The sequence below is a fragment of the Eptesicus fuscus genome, chromosome 6, assembly GCF_027574615.1.
Source record: "Eptesicus fuscus isolate TK198812 chromosome 6, DD_ASM_mEF_20220401, whole genome shotgun sequence".
NCBI classification, from domain to species: Eukaryota; Metazoa; Chordata; class Mammalia; order Chiroptera; family Vespertilionidae; genus Eptesicus; species Eptesicus fuscus.
Window position 1 is genome coordinate 69,539,325 of NC_072478.1, and position 19,405 is coordinate 69,558,729.

At 40.9% G+C, this 19,405-nt stretch overlaps 1 protein-coding gene and 1 pseudogene across 1 annotated transcript in view; one reads left to right on the forward strand and one right to left on the reverse strand.

The window, feature by feature from the left end:
* BLTP1 (bridge-like lipid transfer protein family member 1) overlaps positions 1-19,405 on the reverse strand; it is a 179,832-nt gene that overhangs the window by 154,210 nt on the left and 6,217 nt on the right. Inside the window, exons 3-8 of the mRNA XM_054717761.1 lie at positions 12,827-12,956; positions 10,451-10,567; positions 9,296-9,374; positions 7,672-7,736; positions 2,813-2,999; positions 339-420 (exon numbers count right to left, since the gene is read on the reverse strand). Coding sequence (XP_054573736.1) covers positions 339-420; positions 2,813-2,999; positions 7,672-7,736; positions 9,296-9,374; positions 10,451-10,567; positions 12,827-12,923 — 627 coding nt within the window. The 5' untranslated portion in view covers positions 12,924-12,956. The remainder of the gene's footprint in view (positions 1-338; positions 421-2,812; positions 3,000-7,671; positions 7,737-9,295; positions 9,375-10,450; positions 10,568-12,826; positions 12,957-19,405) is intronic.
* On the forward strand, positions 16,918-18,050 carry LOC103287548 (poly(rC)-binding protein 2-like; annotated as a pseudogene).

Consider the following 19,405-nt stretch of genomic DNA (forward strand, 5'->3'; position numbering starts at 1 on the left):
GAAGGCTATACTTTTTTTCTTAACTGACCTAATAACAAACATTTTCAAGCAACAACTAAATGATTCCACTTTAGCACCATCTATATTTAAATCACTACTGATCAATTTAGACCTGGGTTTAAAAAGATTGAAGCACTTGTGAATAAATAGCCTGTCAGGTCTAACAAATTTATGCTAAAATTATATTGGTGTTAAAAGAATTCTTTCACACTTTATGAAAATTGGAACCCAAAAAACTACAAAATTACTTTATTTTATTAAGTAAAAATAATGTTTGCAAAAAAATAAAAGGTTCTGTTATTAACCCACCAAACATTAATTGTAGTAGAATTACTTACTGTGCTCACGTTGACCTTTATAACTGGAATAAGTGATCTCCATGAAGATGTGGGGTCCTGAGATTCTGTTTTTACTTTAACTCTAAGAATAAAAAATAAAAACTGAAGTATAAAAGAAAGACTTAACTACCTGAAGATACAGTTGACTTACTCAAAATATACATTATTAATACAAGCTGTACCTTTCCAGATACATCTAATGATGTCTCCAGTAAATGAAACAGAGACCATCTAACAGAAGACTAATAGCCCTAAAATGTCTCATTGAATGCACTCAGTCATGTGTCAGCTTTTAGATGAAGCTATAATAACAAAACTATGTTCTTAGAATGACAAGCTTAATGTCAAAAGTGTCAATTATGAGATGCTGTCATTACATCTACCATCATGCCCACCACACTACAATGTGACGTTTCAGAAGATAGCCAAACTATTATTAAAACAAATGGATCATGATATCAATGCTCAGCCAGTGGTCGAGTGCTGACCCATGAACCAGGGGCTCATGGTTCTGTTCCTGGTCATGGCACATGCCTGGATTGTGGGCTCAATCTCCAGTGGGGGCCATGCAGGAGGCAGCTGATGGATGTTTCTCTCTCATCAATGTTTCTATATCTCTGTCCCTCTCCCTTCCTCTCTCTAAAATCAATAAAATATTATTTTTAGAGAGAAAAAAATGACATGACACAAGTCACTTTGATGTTTTCTACTGTTTTGAGCATTTCTGACAACTGAGCTGATCCTTTTCCTTCCCTATTCCCACCACTTTATGAAATGACAGGCAAAGAATGAGGAAAATATTGGCCACACACAAAGTACACAAAATTTAAACAATGAAAAGTTCATAGCAATTCACTAAAGATTTTAGATGAAAACTTGAGGCATGTCTCTTCAATAACCCAATATCTCCTAAATGGCACTTCTGAGGCCAACTCCACAAAGGTGACCCTCAGTGCTTAAAACTAATTCAAAACAGACCTCACTACTAGCCCCTAACCTCCTCTTTCCCTGGGATTCCCGGCCTAAGCATGATCACTGCTTACATTAGCAATTTGGATTCACTGTTGATCATGCCTCCTCCTCATTCTCCACATCTAATCTACCACCGTCTTATAGGTTCATCTGCCTAAGTCTGTCTTGCTCCATCCACTTCTCCCCCTTTCCCTTGCTACCAACCCAGCTGATGAAATGTTACAACATTCTTCCATCTGGTCTCCCCACCTCCAGTCTTACCGCCCTCCAATCACATCACAGCATTACTGACTTGGTGGAAAGACCCCTGATCCTGCTAACCATTTTAGTCTAAATTATCCCCACCTCAAATAATCCATTGCAGCCTCAGTAAGTAACTTCACTCTTGCATGGGATGTTTCTTCTCTATGGAAGACTCTTCACAACCTTTCCCTAACTGATTCACCCTTCAGGTCCCAGCCCTCCTGATCCTTCTATGTGAAATCTACTTTTGTCCCTGAGGTAATACTTCTTGCACTAAAATTGCCTATTAACGGTTCTAACTCCCATACTTGGCTATAAATTCCAAGACAGAAGACTTGTCATAGTCCCAGTACCTCAGCTCTGTGCCTGGGACATAACATCTATTAAATATTTAATTAAGAATAAATGTCCTCAGCATCTACTTAAAAAACATACACACACACAACCTATTAGGTATGCAAGGTTGTTCTACATTCAAAAATCAATTAACATTAACAGGTTAAAACCAAAAAATCAAATGATAGTATCACCAGATGCAGAAAAAGTATTTGACAAAATACAACACCCAATATGATTAAAATCTCAGTAAACTAGGAATAGAGGGAAACTTCCTCATCTTTATATAGAGTATCTACAAAAAACCTAATTAACATCATACTTAAAGGTGAGAATCTAGAAGCTCTCCCATTAAGACTAAGGACAAAGCAAGGATGTCCTATTTCACCAATCCTTTTCTTTCTTTTTTTTTAAATATATTTTATTGATTTTCCACAGAGAGGAAGAGAGAGGGATAGAGAGTTAGAAACATCAATGAGAGAGAGACATCGATCAGCTGCCTCCTGCACAACCCCCACTGGGGATATGCCCGCAACCAAGGTACATGCCCTTGACCGGAATCGAACCTGGGACCTTTCAGGCCACAGGCCGACGCTCTATCCACTGAGCCAAACCGGTTTTGGCTCACCAATCCTTTTCAAGTTTAGAAATTCTGGCTATCACAGTAAAAGAAGAAATAAAAAGTATGCAGATTGGGAAGGGGAAAATAAGACTTTCTTTGTTTGCAGATGACACAACTGTCTATGTAGAAAGTTTGGAAGAATTGATCAAAAAAACCTATTCGAACTGGTAAGTGATTACAGCAAGTTTGCAGGATACAAGGTTAATAACTTACAAAAGTCAATCACTTTCTTATATACCAGAAATGAAAAAGTGAATGGTTACATGTTGCAGACTAATAAAATTCAAGTGTGACAATGAACCTTTCCATTTTGGACTGGGTTCTTGTTCTTCCATTTTCCCGTGTTTTATCATCCTCTTTCTTGGGGGGGATTATTGTTGGCTCCAAACCAAATAATTCTTGAAGACGTCCATAAAGATCCGAACGATTGTAGACATGAAATTCAAAGTCATTGACTGTGATGTATAATCTGGTTTCTGCCTTTGGATCTAAAGACATCAATTACAAAAAAATAAAATAAAATAAAGACATCAATTACACACAAAAGTTTTTAGTCAACTTTTTAAAAACTTTAGTCAAAGTTTTTATCAAATCATTTCCACACTTAAAGTAACTTAAATGATTTACTTTAAAACAGAATTCTGTGATAAAGAGGATATTTAAAACACATATAAAACACTGGCAAAAGAAAGAAAAAGGCTAATGTTACTAGAGCATTTTAATTTAACATTCGAAAAACAACCTGAATTTCTAGATTTTGGTTGTCTTATGCCAGAATTTAAAGATTTTACACTAAGAATAGAAAAGTGTCATTTACAGAATAAAGGTTAAAACTTTACCCTAATATAGCCATAAATTTATACTAAATTATAAGTAGCAAAATGTTTAAAGTATAATGTACTTAAACATCACATCAGTATTTAAACTTGTGCTTCATGGAAAGTAGGATTTTTCATAAAATACTAGTTTGTTTTAAAAAACTACTTAACACTAAAATAAAGATTTTATGAACTGTACACTTCAAACAATTTCAAATGAAAGACATAATTACATTAAATATAAGTAACAACAGAAATTTACAAATCCATCTATAAAGTGATAGATGGGCACTTGTTTCTGTTGAGGAAATAATCTAAGACAGAGCATCACATGTTAACCAACAGGCTCAACAGAAAGGTACCACAGTCAGTGCCTTCTTTTGTTATGAATCATTTTGAGACTTTTTAAATGTTTGTCCATTTTTATCCCTACAGAACAAATTCAATTTAAGGTAATTAAAATTAGATATAACCAGTTAGAAGAGTTTAATTTTTTTATGGGTAAAGAGAATTATTAACTTTCATTTTAGTAGCTTAAGCTTGTAGTTTAAATATTTACATATATATATATATGTATATATATATATATATATATACACACACACACATACACACACTAGAGGCCCAGTGCATGAAAATTCATGCACTGGAGGGGGGTCCCTCAGCCCGGCCTGCCCCCTCTCACAGTCCGGGAGCCCTCAGGAGCGGGAGGCGACCTGGTGATCAGGGGAAGGCGATGCCCCATCACACCTCTGCTGCTGCCACTGCCGGCAGCACAAGCCTTGGCCGGCCCTGGTTACCTGAGCCTTGGGCAGCCCTGGGCGGTTGGGCAGCCGCCATCTAAGGCTTGCCTGCGCCTCAGGCTGGCCCTGGGCGGCTGGGGGGCTGACGGGACTGGGGGACTCCAGAGGCAGGCGTGTGGAGTGGCCGGGCCCACCTGGGGGCGGGCCCAGCCTTGCCGCACATCTGCCGCCCCAGCAGAGCTGAGGGGACTGGGCAATGCCACCTTGTGGCTGTGGGCGCCGCCATCTTTGAGAGTGTGGCAGTCAATTAGCATATTCCCTCCTTATTGGCTGTGGGTGTCGCCATCTTGCGACAGCGTGAGGGTCAATTAGCATATTCCCTCTTTATTAGATAGGATATATATCCTACCTAATCCTATATAATAAAAAAAGTAATATGCAAATTGACTATATCTTCGCTACACCTAAAAGCCACGCCCACCAGCCAATCAGGAACAAGTATGCAAATTAAACCAAATGCAAATTAACCCAACCAAGATGGCTGCAGCTACGAAGAGAGCAGGAGGCTTGGGTTTCCCCAGTGATGGAGGAAGCCAAGTTTTCTGCCCATCCTGGCCTGCCCTAGCCTCTGTTCAAGGCTACAAAGTTTCAATTATAGAAGATAAATAAATCCCAGATACCAGGGCCTCCGATTGGGGTGCCCGGGGGCATGGCCAGCCTGCAAACCACCACAGGCCCCTCGCCCAGGTCACCCCACGCCCCAAGGGAACTCCCACCCTGACCCGGGAACCCTTCAGGGCAAACCAGCCGGCACCCACCCATGCACCAGGCCTCTATCCTATCTAAAAAAGAGTAATATGCAATTGACCATCACTCCAACACACAAGATGGCTGCCCCCAGGTGGACACAAGATGGCCGCCACAAGATGGCCAGCAGGGGAGGGACCAGGTCTGCAAGGGAGGGCAGTTGTGGGTGATCAGGCCAGCAGGAGAGGGCCGTTGGGAGGGACCAGGCCTGCAAGAGAGGGCAGTTGGGGGTGACCAAGCCTGCAGGGGAGGGCAGTTAGGGGTGATCAGGATGGCAGAGGAGGGAAGTTGGTGGCAACCGGGCCTGCAGGGAAGGGAAGTTGGGGGGGACCCAGGCCTGCAGGGGATGGCAGTTAGGGGTGACCAGGCCTGCAGGGGAGGGCAGTTAAGGGCAATCGGGCTGGCAGGGGAGCAATTAAGCATCAATCAGGCTGTCAGGGGAGTGGTTAGGGGGTGATCAGGCTGGCAGGCAGAAGCAGTTAGGGGCAATCAGGAAGGCAGGCAGGCGAGCAGTTGGGAGCCAGCAGTCCTGGATTGTGAGAGGGATGTCCAACTGCCCGTTTAGGCCTACCGGGATCGAGGGGTCCCAGATTGGAGAGGGTGCAGGCTGGGCTGAGGGACACCCCACCCCCGTGCACGAATTTCGTGCACCGGGCCTCTAGAGTGTGTGTGTGTGTGTGTGTGTGTGTGTGTGTACCCAAAATGCCAGGGTCAAATGTCCAGCAGCCTACTCAAGACATCTCCATACCACATGATCTCACTCATTTATGGAAAATAAAGAACATTATAACCTGATGCAAACAGACTGTCAAATTACAGCGGGAAGGCTGGGGAGTGTTGGGGAGGGGGGGAAAGAGATCAACCAAAGGACTTGTATGTATGCATATAAGCATAACCAATGGACACAAGACACTGGGGGAGGTGAGATGAGGGCATGAGACAGGGGGTAGGGGAGGCTGGGGGAAGGTCAATGGGGGGGGGGAAGGAGATATATGTACTACTATATGTAATACTTTAAACAATAAAATAAAATAAAATAAAAAAATAAAGAGAATCAGGAACATAAAGAAAAAAAAAAAAAGACATCTCCAATGTGTTGTCTAACAGACATCTAACACTTGACATATCAACCAAATACCTGATTTATCCCCAAAGCTATTCCACAATATCCCCCATCCTATCAACAGTAAGTCAATTCTTACAATTGCTCTCTTTCTTTCATGCCCCAAATATTATCAGCTTTTCTTTCAACATAGATCCGCAACCACCGTCATGGCTCTGGCCCAAGTCACCATCAACTTGAACATCTTTATGGAACACAGCACAGTGACTCCTATCAAGTCTCCCTGTTCTGCCCTTACTTCTCTTAATATGCCTGTGCTTTACACATTGGCCAGACTTTCCAAAACCTAGCTATTTGAGAGAATAAAGACAAGGTCTACCCTCCTTGAAGCCCCTGGTCTGGTTAGTGTCTAGTAGGAGGGTTAGGGCCACATACCAGAGCACTAACAGGGCCATGAAATAACTGGGGAGAAAATTCTGAGATGGTAAAATCTTATCTAATGAAAACGTAATATGCAAATTGACCATCACTCCAACACACAAAATGGCCACCCCCATGTGGACACAAGATGGCCACCACAAGATGGCCGGCAGGGGAGGGCAGTTGGGAGGGACCAGACCTACAAGGGAGGACAGTTGGGGGAAATCAGGCCTGCAGGGGAGGGCAGTTAGGGGTGACCGAGTCAGCAGAGGAGGGCAGTTAGGGGTGACCAGGTTGGCAGAAGAGGGCAGTTGCGGGGGACCAGGCCTGCAGGGGAGGGCAGTTGGGGGCGACCAGGCCTGCAAGGGAGGGCAGTTGGGGGTGACCAGGCCTGCAGGGGAGGGCAGTTGGGGGCGACCAGGCCTGCAGGGGAGGGCAGTTGGGGGTGACCAGGCCTGCAGGGGAGGGCAGTTGGGGGCGACCAGGCCTGCAGGGGAGGGTAGCTGGGCAGGGGGGGACCACGCCAGCAGGGGAGGGCAATTAGGAGCAACCAGGCTGGCAGGGGAGGGCAGTTAGGGGTGACCAGGTTGGCAGGGGAGGGCAGTTAGGGGCAATTGGGCCAGCAGGGGAGCAGTTAGGCGTCGATCAGGCTGGCAGGGGAGTGGTTAGGAAGTGATCAGGCTGGCAGGCAGAAGCGGTTAGGGGCAATCAGGCAGGCAGGCAGGCGAGAGGTTGGGAGCCAACAGTCCTGGATTGTGAGAGGGATGTCCCAGATTGGAGCGGGTACAGGCTGGGCTGAGGGACACACCCTCCCTGTGCACAAATTTCGTGCACTGGGCCTCTAGTTCTGATGATAAAAGCAGAACCAGAAGAAATTCTAGAGTCTGTGTTTACCATTTTCTGTTCATCCTTTTCATACCAGATATATTATAATTAGTAGAAATATCAGGGAGAAGTATGAATAAAGACACAGAAGTTGAAATGTAGAAAAGTGTCATGGCAGACTGATTAAAGGGTGTTAAGAAGACCATTTATCACCAGTATGGGTCAGGCCCACAGATGTAACATGCAGTAAGGCTAGAATTGTGGGTAAGAGTCCTATTGAGGATGACTCTGAATAAATAATCAGCAAAAATGAACCAATTTAACCAGGCAAGAGGAAGACTTTTAAAAGGATTTTTAGTAAACTGGTGATAAAATCAGAGTTTTGTCAAGTCCAAAGCTTTTAAAAATATTTTTATCTATAATAACCACAAATGAAAAATGATTATATCATCGACAATTTCAAACAAATGAAATGAAAACTCACCATGCTGCTTCTGTTTTGGGTTATACATTTTCCACCACCGAAAAATTATAAATCCATCTTGAATTCTAAGCAAGATAAATTACAAAAATGAAAACAGGTAAGAATTTACTTAACTTGATTCTTAGTTAATTATTATAAAAGGCAGGCAACTGATAATGAATAAGGAAACAAAAATTCTTAACAGAACACTGGCATACTTAAATGTTTCATACTCTTTCAGTTAAAAAAGTGAAAGAGGATATACACAGGTTTAAATTAGCTTCTTCTATTCAGGTAAAATGTAATACTGGATTACATTCAACAGGAAAATGAAGTGCTAACAGAAAACCTTTTTCTTTTATAAATATTTTTAATGTTGTAAAAACTATATAAACAAAAGGCCAAATCTTGAAAGGGGTACATTAGCACACTAGAGAAAACTTTTAAAGATAATCCTTCATTTCTGTAATGATATATCACTTCATGCTCCCATTTTTAACTCTTACTTTTTACTTTTAATTTGGAATAATTTTAGACTCACAAAGAAGATGCTTCTACTGTTTCAAGAGAAGTATAAGTGATACCAAACCCTGGCATCTCTCAAATAATTCAAAATTTTCCAAGTTCTAAGTAACAAATTTTAAGATAACAAAAATAAAAGTAAGCTGCCCAGCTGGTATGGCTCAGTGGTTGAGCACCAACCTACGAATTCCCAGTCAGGGCACATGCTGGGCTGCAATCTTGATCCCCAGTGGGGGGCATTCAAGAAGCAGCCAATCAATGATTCTCTCTTATCATTGGTGTTTCTATCTCTCACTCCCTCTCCCTTCCTCTCGGAAATCAATAAAAATATATTTTTAAATAATAATAATAACAGAGTAAGCTTTTCTTACAAGGCTTACAGAAGAGAGAACATATCAAACATATTATTCTTAATATATTAAGATTTTTGTTTCCTTCTTAAAGTAAAATTAGAGTTGTTAACAGATGCTAAACAATTCTAAACACTTATTGCCTAATAAGAATCTAATGGGTGAGCATTATCAACATCTCTGATCCTTATTTTATATAACAAATGACCACCATGAATTCTACAACAGAAATGATCAGGTAATTTAATGCCTCAATTTTTCATCTTGCAATGAAATGAGATTATTGATTTCTATATGCTGCTATTAGGTAAACTTTTTGCCAGTCTAAACTTTAGCTAAATTAATCCATGGTTAGAAACATTTTAAAACATTAATTCATTAAGTCTAATTTACTAAAAAAATTATTTCTGATTTATGGTTTTGGTTTTTTGTTGTTGTTGTTTTTATATATATTTTTATTGATCTCAGAGAGGAAGAGAGAGGGGGAGAGAGACAGAAACATCAATGATGAGAGAGAACCACAGACGGGCTGCCTCCTGCACATCCCCCACTGGGGATCAATGGCATGTGCCATTGACTGGAATTGAACCCGTGACCCTTCAGTCCACAGGCTGATGCTCTAGCCCTGAGCCAAACCGGCCAAGGCTGATTTATGGTTTTATTTGAAGAACCAAGTAATATTAAAACAAGTATCATAATTAGAAAATATTTTCAATATTTCAAGTTTAAGGTAGGTTCTTTTATTTGTTTTAGGTTTTGTTTTGGCTTTTTACCTAATAGACATGTCTTCGGTAATGTAATAGATTTCACGAACCATGATTTTTCCAGAAAGAACAGAGAAAGAGAAGGAGCCTGTTATAGGAAAAAAACAAAACAAAACAGCAATTAATTTAATTGTTTTGATACAGTAGAGCTCTTAACACTTAAAATAATCTTAGAAACCAATTCATTCAGTAATTAAATGTTTTCTCCTGACTCCCTTCCAGATATCCTTACAGCCTTACTAATTTCTATAATTTCTCCTGAAAAAGTGCCACAGGTGTCATCACTATGGACTGAGATACTAAATAACCATATAAGAACATTAGTTTTAATAGCTGCTTCATACGACAATTTCATACGGCAGTCGGACATCCCTCTCACAATCTGGGACCGCTGGCTCCTAACTGCTCACCTGCTTGCCTGGCTGATTGCCCCTAACTAACCACCCTCTTAATTATGCACAGGCATTACATAAACCCACAGCAGTGAGTAATTCACCATTTTTCTCCATTATTCCAGGAACCAGTCACTGCCTCAAATTAATGGAAGACTATTTATGTTTGAGAGAAGTTCATGTCAATTAAGAGGTACTCAACTCCAGGGAAGATTAGAATGATTCTATTCAGTGCCCCCTCCTCCTTTCTCATGGGTTTGAGACTTTCCAGAGTATATAGCTTCCTAGTACACCCTCCCATCTATCTACAAACCTCCCACTTATAAGTAGTTAGAAACTAAACTAATAAAGCAGGCACAAAATGAAATACACAAGATGACTCTAACTTACAGGTTTTTAAAGTACGGGTTACTTAAAGAAAAAAAAAGAGCAAATAATTCTTGAGCATTAGAAACTCTCTCTAGATGGAATTGTGAGAAATTTCTGTGTCCATATTTTATATTTGTCTATATTTTTTCAAGTTATTTTCATGAGCATCTTTTATAAACAAAGTCAAAGAGTAACTATGGAAACACTTTAACGAATAAGAATGAGGTAAAGGGCATAACCTGTTACACAGTGCTGGAAGAGAGAAATTCAGAGTAGGTTAGTTTATCCTTCATGAAACAATGGTAAATTTCTAAAACTACTATCTGTTTATAAAATATAAATGTATATAATATATACCTCAAGATAACACAGAAGAAAATAATGCAGGTTTACTTCAACTCACCAATATGAATATAGCCATGTTTGTATAATCTGTTGACAACCAAGGTTAAAATAAGACCAACATTCCGAGAATTATAATATGTGAGATAAATAATCCAGCCACAGGACAAAATGGTAGCTGTTGGGAGAAAAAAGTACAAAAGGATGTCACTTTCAATCACCTTAATATTTCAGTAAACTTTGTTAGTAAAAGATCATTTACCACACTCAGAAATGATAATATGGTAGTAAGTCCTCTTAAAATTTAATACCTTGGGTTTTAAAATCAGAGGATGGAGCTACTTTATCCACCTTTCCTCACTCTCTTTTAGTCATTAGCCAGAAATATACAGATTCCAGTCAGATCCATTAGAGCCTTTTGTTTTTCTTTTCTTATTTCCTTTTTCACTGCTTTGTACTGTTTTCTTTATTAAATACTAGAGGCCCAGTGCATGAAATTTGTGCACCCCCTCAGCCCAGCCTCTGCACCCTCTCCAATCCGGGACCCCTCAGGATCGGGCCTAAACCGGCAGTCAGACATCCCTCTCACAATCTGGGACCGCTGGCTCCTAACTGCTCACCTGCCTGCCTGGCTGATTGCCCCTAAATAACCACCCCCCCCCCACCCGCCAACCTGATCGCCCCTAACTGCCCACCCTGCCGGCCTGGTTGCCCCAGCCTGATGTTCAGTCATTTGGTTGTCCCTCACTAAACCCCCTGATGGCCTGGTCGCCCCACGCAGCCTGCTGTTCAGTCGTTTGGTCGTCCCTCACTAACCCCCCTGCCAGCCTTGTTGCCCCACACAGCCTGTGTTCAGTTGTCTGACTGGTTGTTTCGGTTGTGACAGTCCCTGGATTTTTATATATTAGGATATGTAAAGATGTTTTGGGACAAGAAAGCCCATTAATTCTGAACATTATGAAAAACATTCACCTTTATCAGGCTAAAAGCTCATTCCCAAGCTATTCACTGAAGGCTAAAGTCACTTAAAAAGAAAGAAAATTAATGATTTTTTAAATCAGAGAAAAGTCATTGATTTTTTTAAATCAATAAACTCTGCTTTAAAAAAAGTAATGGAGTCGGGGGGCAGGTACTGGAGGGGGTCAATGGGGGGGAAAGGGGACATATATAATACTTTCAACAATAAAGAATTATTAAAAAATAAAAGATGATGGAGCCTGGCCAGTGTGGTCACTGGTTTGATTCCTGGGTTGTTTGCTCAATCCCCAGTAGGGGCATGCAGGAGGTAGCCAGTCGATGTTTCTTTCTCATTGGTGTTTCTATCTCTCTATCCCTCTTCCTTCCTCTCTCTCTAAAATCAATAAAAACATTAAAATAAATAATGGAAATAAGTAGGAATTTAGCCCACTTAAAGGCATATCTATATTAAACAGGATGTCTTATACTATTTTACTATAATTGATAAGATAATAACTATTTAAGAATGTCTACTTTTATTGAATAAACTACAATAAATGATATTCCAAATTTGACCATTTGTCAATCTATCATGAAGTTTATAATCACTTACAAAATTTACAATATTCCTCAAAAAACTAGATCATGAATATACAAAAGGTAAAACACTAGAAAGCATTTTCTGACAATAATATTTTTTACTTATCTATTTTTAAAATATAACTGTTTTCTAAATTAGGACAAAGTAATGTAAACCAATTTAACATGTGTAACCTTTTAGCAACATCAAATTAAGTTCTTAACTTAAAAAAAATTATTTAATATGATAAAACAAGGCAGTCACTGATACAACATTTCACAGGGTAGCTTAGATTAATGGTAATAGCTTTGATTTAGCAAGTGCTATGATGTGTCCATAAAAATTATTCCTAGAACCATTATTTCAAAAAATTATTTTGATGACATTTCATTATGTTTTAAGTTTAAAGTCATTTTGTAGTAATTTTTACTGTAAATCACTGTGTCAGGTTGTTGTGGGCCATTCAGAAAGGTAAGAGGTATTTGAAGAGAAAGTTTGCTTCTAGTGTTAAAGAACCTAGGAACTATGGCCTTTACATTGTGACATGTCCCCAACCCCTTCAATATCATAAGGCCAACCACTGCTTAAAATTTGGCAATCGCTACTCCAACCATAAAAACAAAACAAAACAAAAAAACAGTAATGTAGCCCTAGCCAGTTTGGCCCAGTGGATAGAGTGTCGGACTGCAGACTGAAGAGTCCCCCGGGTTCAATTCCTGATCAGGGCACATGCCAGGGTTTCGGGCTCAATCCCCAGTGTGGGGCATGCAGGAGACAGCTAATCAATTATTCTCTCTCATCATTGGTGTTTCTACCTCTCTCTCCCTCTCCCTTCCTCTCTGAAATCAATAAAAATATATTTTTTAAAAAGTAATGTACCAAGAAATACATTCTACTTACCAACGAGGAGCCACACAACATTCGAATTGTGTTCTGTAAGAAAATCTTCTAATTGGGTGATACTAGGAACAATACTGTCATTTTTCCTTTGATCCATTATTGAAGTTTTTCCAGAGCGGCATCTAAAGGTCTAAGAGTTCAAAGGTTAAATTTAGAATCAGAGATTTATTAATCTGCAAGGAAAATCATGTATGGGGGGGAAAGGTGAATTTAATAAATATTAAAGTTTATTAAATCACATTCTGTTCCTTCAATGATAAGAATGCAAAAATACAAAAACATGGCCACATTTCTATTTCTATATAAGACAACTATCATGTTTCTAATGTCCTGATACCACCATACTAAGTATGAGTAAAGACTCAGGTTCAGTTAGTGTATTCTGGATCCAGATAAGAGGGACATCATTATTCTGAAATATAATCAAACATATTTATCTCAACAATAAGGAGAGAGTACTAGTAAGTAGGATGAAAATTAATGAAAATGGAATGGATAGGCCAGAAGGGGGAACCCTCACACACTACCACTCAACATGAATTGCACACCCCAACAAAAAAACATCATTTACAACAGGCTCCTACAGGAAGAGATGTACCTTGCAAGTCAAACTATTTTACTACTTCAGTAGGAGGAAGGGAGATAATACCTGAATGAAATAAATGCATCATCCTATCTAATAAAAGAGTAATATGCAAATTAACCATCACTCCATCACAAAGATGGCAGCGCCCATAGCCACAAGATGGCAGTGCCCAGTCCTCTCAGCCTCGCTGGAGTCCCCAGTCCCGGGGGGGAGGGGGTGCAGCTGCTGAGAATGGGCAGCATGAGCAGCCTGGCAGAATGCTTGCTTCATCACCGAGACGAGGCAAGTGTTCCACCCTAGTCGCGGAGGGCCTCTGGGCAGTGAGCACGGAGCGGCCAAGGGGCGGGGAGGACGCTTGCATCGTTGTCCTGCCATTGCCCTGGCGATGAGGCAAGCATTCGGTGCCCAGCCGCGGATGGGCCTCTGGACCGCGGAGAGCCTCTGGGCAGTGGGCGCAGAGTGGCCAGGCCCTGTAGAGAGCTACTGGCACAGGGATTCGTGCGCAGGACTACTAGTTTAAAAATAAAAAAGTAAGAAATGCATCATTATAAAAGTCCATAATTATGAACACTGCAAAGATCATCAAGTATTTCCAAAGATTCTCTTTACCCTCAAGAAAATACAATGATACATGTCAATTATATCTCACAATATAAAACTGGAGTCTGGTTGTCATGGCTCAGTGGTTGAGCTTTGACCTATGAACCAGGAGGTCATGGCCCGTTTCCCAGTCAGGGCTCAGGTTGTGGGCTCAATCCCCAGTGTGGGGCCTGCAGGAAGCAACCGATCAATGATTCTCTCTCATCATTGATGCTTCTCTCTCTCTCTTCCTCTTTCTCTCTCCTTCTCCCTCTCCCTTCCTCTCTGAAATCAATAAAAATATTTTTAATATGGTTAAAAAAACTGAAAAAAATGTTCTCAAATTTTCAAAGTTTTGAAAAATCTATCAACCAGCAACTTAAAATGTGGGAGCTAACTTTACAACATGAGCTTTCTCTTTCTCCCTCTTTTAGTTTTTTTAAACTAAAAGAATGTTTTAAAGGAGGAAACATTTTGAAAACACCTTTAATCTAAAACCAAATATTCACATATAATGGTTTGCACATTACATAATAACATATGCACCTATTTCATCCATATTTTTATCATTTTACAGATGTATCACCAGCATAACACTGGGATGAAAAGACCTTCTACTGCTTCCTGGAGCTACTCCATGAGGGTTATGTCCCAGCATTCAGCTCTCCACATGAAAAGGGGGTCTGTTTTGAATCAAATCCAAGGGGAGGTGGTCTATTCACCAAAAGGATCTAGAGTCTCCATCCCCAATCTCCATCACCCACCACTGTAACAACCCACAGCCAAAGAGAATGTAAAAGGAGGGTGTTAGGTTGCAAAGGCAGAAAACTACAGCATCACATCTTTCACCAATTTTTTCCAGTTTCAGCTAATGGAAAGCCTTATTTAAGAGAAATTAACAGATAGAGGCTCAATAGTTAAGAGAACATACTTTGAACAAGTACAGAAGTAAATGGCAACACTTAATAAAGGCCCTAACGTGAGACATGGACATTGTAGTATAAAGGATTTCAACACACAATGGACACATAATCAGGATCAACTGGGGCTGAGCCCCATTGTTTAAGTGGACACCACCAATTCCTTAGTGAGGAGGAACTAGAGACTGATGTAAGAACCTACTGCATAAGCTTTATAGAGCAAATGATGGCCTGAAAACCAAACTGGTCGCTTCCTCTTCCTCTCCCCTTCCTGAAGGGTTCATCTAAAAGCCACAAGGTAGGCAAAGTAAGGCAAGCATCTGCACCTGGGGAAGGGAGGGACAGGAGTCTCATGGCTAGAGTGGATGTCAGAGGTGGACAAGGGTAAATAAGTATCCACCTGGGTGATGAAGAGGCTAGCAGAACAGCAGCAGTGCCTCAGGGTATCAAAGCCATAGCAGCATGAGGAGGCCATATGTGCAGAAGTCAGGCACAGCACGCTGGAGCCTGAGTGGAAGGAAAAGGGCATCTATGGTGGGGGACAGGGCAGGAGAAGTCCAGCTCTAGGTGTCAGGGCCTGAGCACAGCAACAAGAACATCTGCATGGGGAGGCTCCTGGTGCAGGGGGTCAGAACCCAAGAGGAAGGCCTGCATTGAGGGCTTGGTCCCCAGTGTGGGCCGTGCAGGAGGCAGCCATTCAATGATGTTTCTATCTCTCTATCCCTCTCCCCTCTTCTCTGAAATCAATTTTTTAAAAAAATTTTAAAGAAAGAAAATAAAACTCTTAAAAAGCTGTAGAAAACATATCTACAAACAGGGTAAAAAGAACTGACTTCACCCTAGCTGGTTTGGCTCAGTGGATAGAGCCTCAGCCTGTGGACTGAAGGGTCCTGGGTTTGATTCCAGTCAAGGGCACATGCCTGGGTTGTGGGCTCAATCCCCAGGAGGAGGCGTGCAGGAGGGAGCCGATCAATGATTCTCACTCATCAATGATGTTGTTATCTCTCCTTCTTCCTTCCTCTCTGAATCAATAAAAATATTAAAAAAAAAAAAAAAAAAACTGACTTCAACTTCTCCAAATCTCCAGGAACCATGATATTTATTGATTGACTGATTGATCGATTGATCTATCTATCTTCACCTGAGGATATGTTTTGTTTTGTTTTTATTGATTTTTAGGAAAAGAAATATCGACATGAGAGAAACATTGATCAGTTGCCTCACGAAGAGGCCCTGACCGGGGAATCGAACCCACAACCTTTTGGTGTACAGGACAAAGTTCCAACTAACTGAGCCACCCGGCCAGGATGAAACCATGATATTTAAATGGTACGCACCTTTAATAGGCCACCAGACGAATTACTACCACCAGCATATTCCTTAACATGATTAGCAATACACAAATCAACACAGATTGCCATAAATGAAAAAGTTTAATCATCTGACTTCTATATCCTATACATTGATTAGCTGTGGGTTTCGTTTTGCTTTTTGTACTGGCTAAAAAACATACTCTGCAAGTTTTTTTTAATTCTTTTAGTCAAGAATTCAATGCATCACTTCCATTTTTATTAGAAATATACCAGAAAGCCGTAACACTAAAAAGCATTAGCAAACTTGCCCTGGCTGGGCAGCCTCAGTAGTTAAAGTGGTGTCAGGACCCGCCAAGATTTTGGGTTCTGTTCTGGGTCAGGGCACCAACAAGAATCAATTAATGGGAAAAAAAAAAAAAAAGAATCAATCAATGGTCCAGACCAGCAGAGGCAGTAGCCCAGCAGCCTGAGCAAGAGCAGCCTGCGCCCTCTCCAGCCCCAGGGTCTCTTTCCCTCTTCCTCCTCCACCCACCTTCCTCCTCCTCCTGCCCAAGGGGGGGGCCCCCTACCTTCCCTCCCGCCCCTACTGTTCCATCCCTGGGCTCCCGCCCTTCCCCTTCCCACCCGCTCCCCTTGTCCCCTCAGTGGCCTCGAGCCTGCGCCTGCAGTTTTTGGCTTTCACCCTCCCCCCCCCACCAGTGACCAAAGACTTGACCACTCAAAGTCCAGCTCCCCAGAATACTGCTCAACATGGACACCGGTGTGATTGAAGGTGGATTAAACGTCACTCTCAACAGCCGCCTACTTATGCATGAAAAGGAAGATGGCAGTATCATTGGAAAGAAAGGAGAATCAGTTAAGAAGATGCATGAGGAGAATGGTGCACCTATCAACATCTCAGAAGGGAATTGTCCTGAGAGAATTATCACTTTGACTGGACTCACTAATGGCATCTTCAAAGCCTTTGCTATGATCATTGACAAACTGGAAGAGGACATCAGCAGCTCTATGACCAATAGCACAGCTGCCAGAAGACCCCCATTCACCCTGTGGCTGGTGGTCCCTGCTAGTCAATGTGGCTTTCTCATTGGGAAAGGTAGTTGTAAGTTCAAGGAAATAAGAGAATACAGGGGCTCAGGTCCAGGTGGCAGGGGATATGCTCCCCAACTCAACTGAGTGGGCCATCACTATTGCTGGCATTCCACAATCCATCACTGAGTGTGTGAAACAAATCTGTGTGGTCATGTTGGAGTCCCCCCTGAAGGGCGTGACCACCCCATACCGGCCCAAGCCATCCATTTCTCCAGTCATCTTTGCAGGTGATCAGGCCTATACCATTCAAGGACAGTATAGCATTCCACAGCCATATTTGACCAAGCTGCACCAGTTGGCAATGCAACAGTCTCATTTTCCCATGACGCATGGCAACACCAGATTCAGTGCCATTGAATCCAGCTCTCCAGAGGTGAAAGGCTATTGGGCAGGTTGATGCATCTGCTCAGACTACTTACTTCTCATGAACTCACCATTCCAAATGATTTGATTGGCTGCATAATCAGGTGTCAAGGTGCCAAAATCAATGAGCTCTGTCAGATGTCTGGGGTGCAGATCAAAATTGCAAACCCAGTGGAAGGATCTACTGATAGGCAGGTTACCATAACTGGATCAGCTGCCAGTATCAGCCTGGCTCAATATCTAATCAATGTCAGGCTTTGTTCGGAGACAGGTAACATGGAGAGCAGCTAGAACAATGCATATTCATCCATAATCCCTTTCCGCTGTTCACCACCACCCATGATCCATCTGTGTAATTTCTGAACAGTCAGTGATTCTATGTTTTAAATAGTTTGTAAATTTTCAGTTTCTACACACTTTATCATCCACTCATGATTTTTTAAAATATATTTTATTGATTTTTTAGAGAGGAAGGGAGAAGGATAGAGAGATAGAAACATCGATGAGAGAGAAACATCGATCAGCTGCCTCATGCACACCTCCTATTGTAAATTTTCAGTTTCTACACACTTTATCATCCACTCATGATTTTTTAAAATATATTTTATTGATTTTTTAGAGAGGAAGGGAGAAGGATAGAGAGATAGAAACATCGATGAGAGAGAAACATCGATCAGCTGCCTCATGCACACCTCCTACTGGGGATGTGCCCGCAACCAAGGTACATGCCCTTGACCAGAATCAAACCTGGGACCTTTCAGTCCGAAGGCCAATGCTCTATCCATTGAGCCAAACTGGTTAGGGCCACTCATGATTTTTTTAATTAAAGCATTTTAATTCCTTTCTCTGTTCAGCTGTTAATGCTGAGATCCATATTTAGTTTTATAAGCTTCTCCCTGTTTTTGTTTTTGACTCATGAATTTTTTGTTTGTTTGTCATGGAAATGTAAGAGTGGAATACTAATACATTTCAGTTTAGTTCTGTAATGTCAGGAATTTTCAAAAAAATTAAAAGATGGACTGGAAAAAAAGAATCAATCAATGAATGTATCAATAAGTGGAAAACAAATAGTTGTTTCTCTCAAATAAATATAAATGTAAAAAGCATTAGCAAAGTAAAATTCTAAAGTTTTCTTGTACTAAAACTATTTTTATTTTTGAATCTGGCCCTTAAGCTCCTCTCTTAACTTCTACCTTAAGTCCGGTCAGTCAAGAAACCTTACCTAATACATCTTCAAACTATCCACCCAACAATAGGGTCTTTGGATGTGGGGAGAGAGGGAGGAGGAAACTGGTCACATGTGTTCACCAACACTCTCATCATATCAAGTTTAAAGAAAGTCTTTTTTATTAGCATGTTGTTATGCAAAGAGTCCAACAGATTCATTTAATAACCAATTCCTATGAGCTGAGAATATTGCTCCAATTGAAATTGAACTTTTATGTAAAAAATTTTTTAAAAGACTGCTTTAGGAAGTTTTATGGGAATATGACTTACATAATACTACTGGTGACATCTGATACAGTACTCTAAATGGATATGGAGCTAGATAGAAACATACTTCACAAAGTACAATAAGGTCAGTAGTTTAAAGTCTAGACTCTAAACATTTAGGTGGATATTATCTTACTCTTTGAAATGTTAATTCCATGGAATTAGCTCACCATGAAAATAGAACTCCCATGGCAATAGCTAACATTTATTTATTGCTTGCTATGTGCCAGGC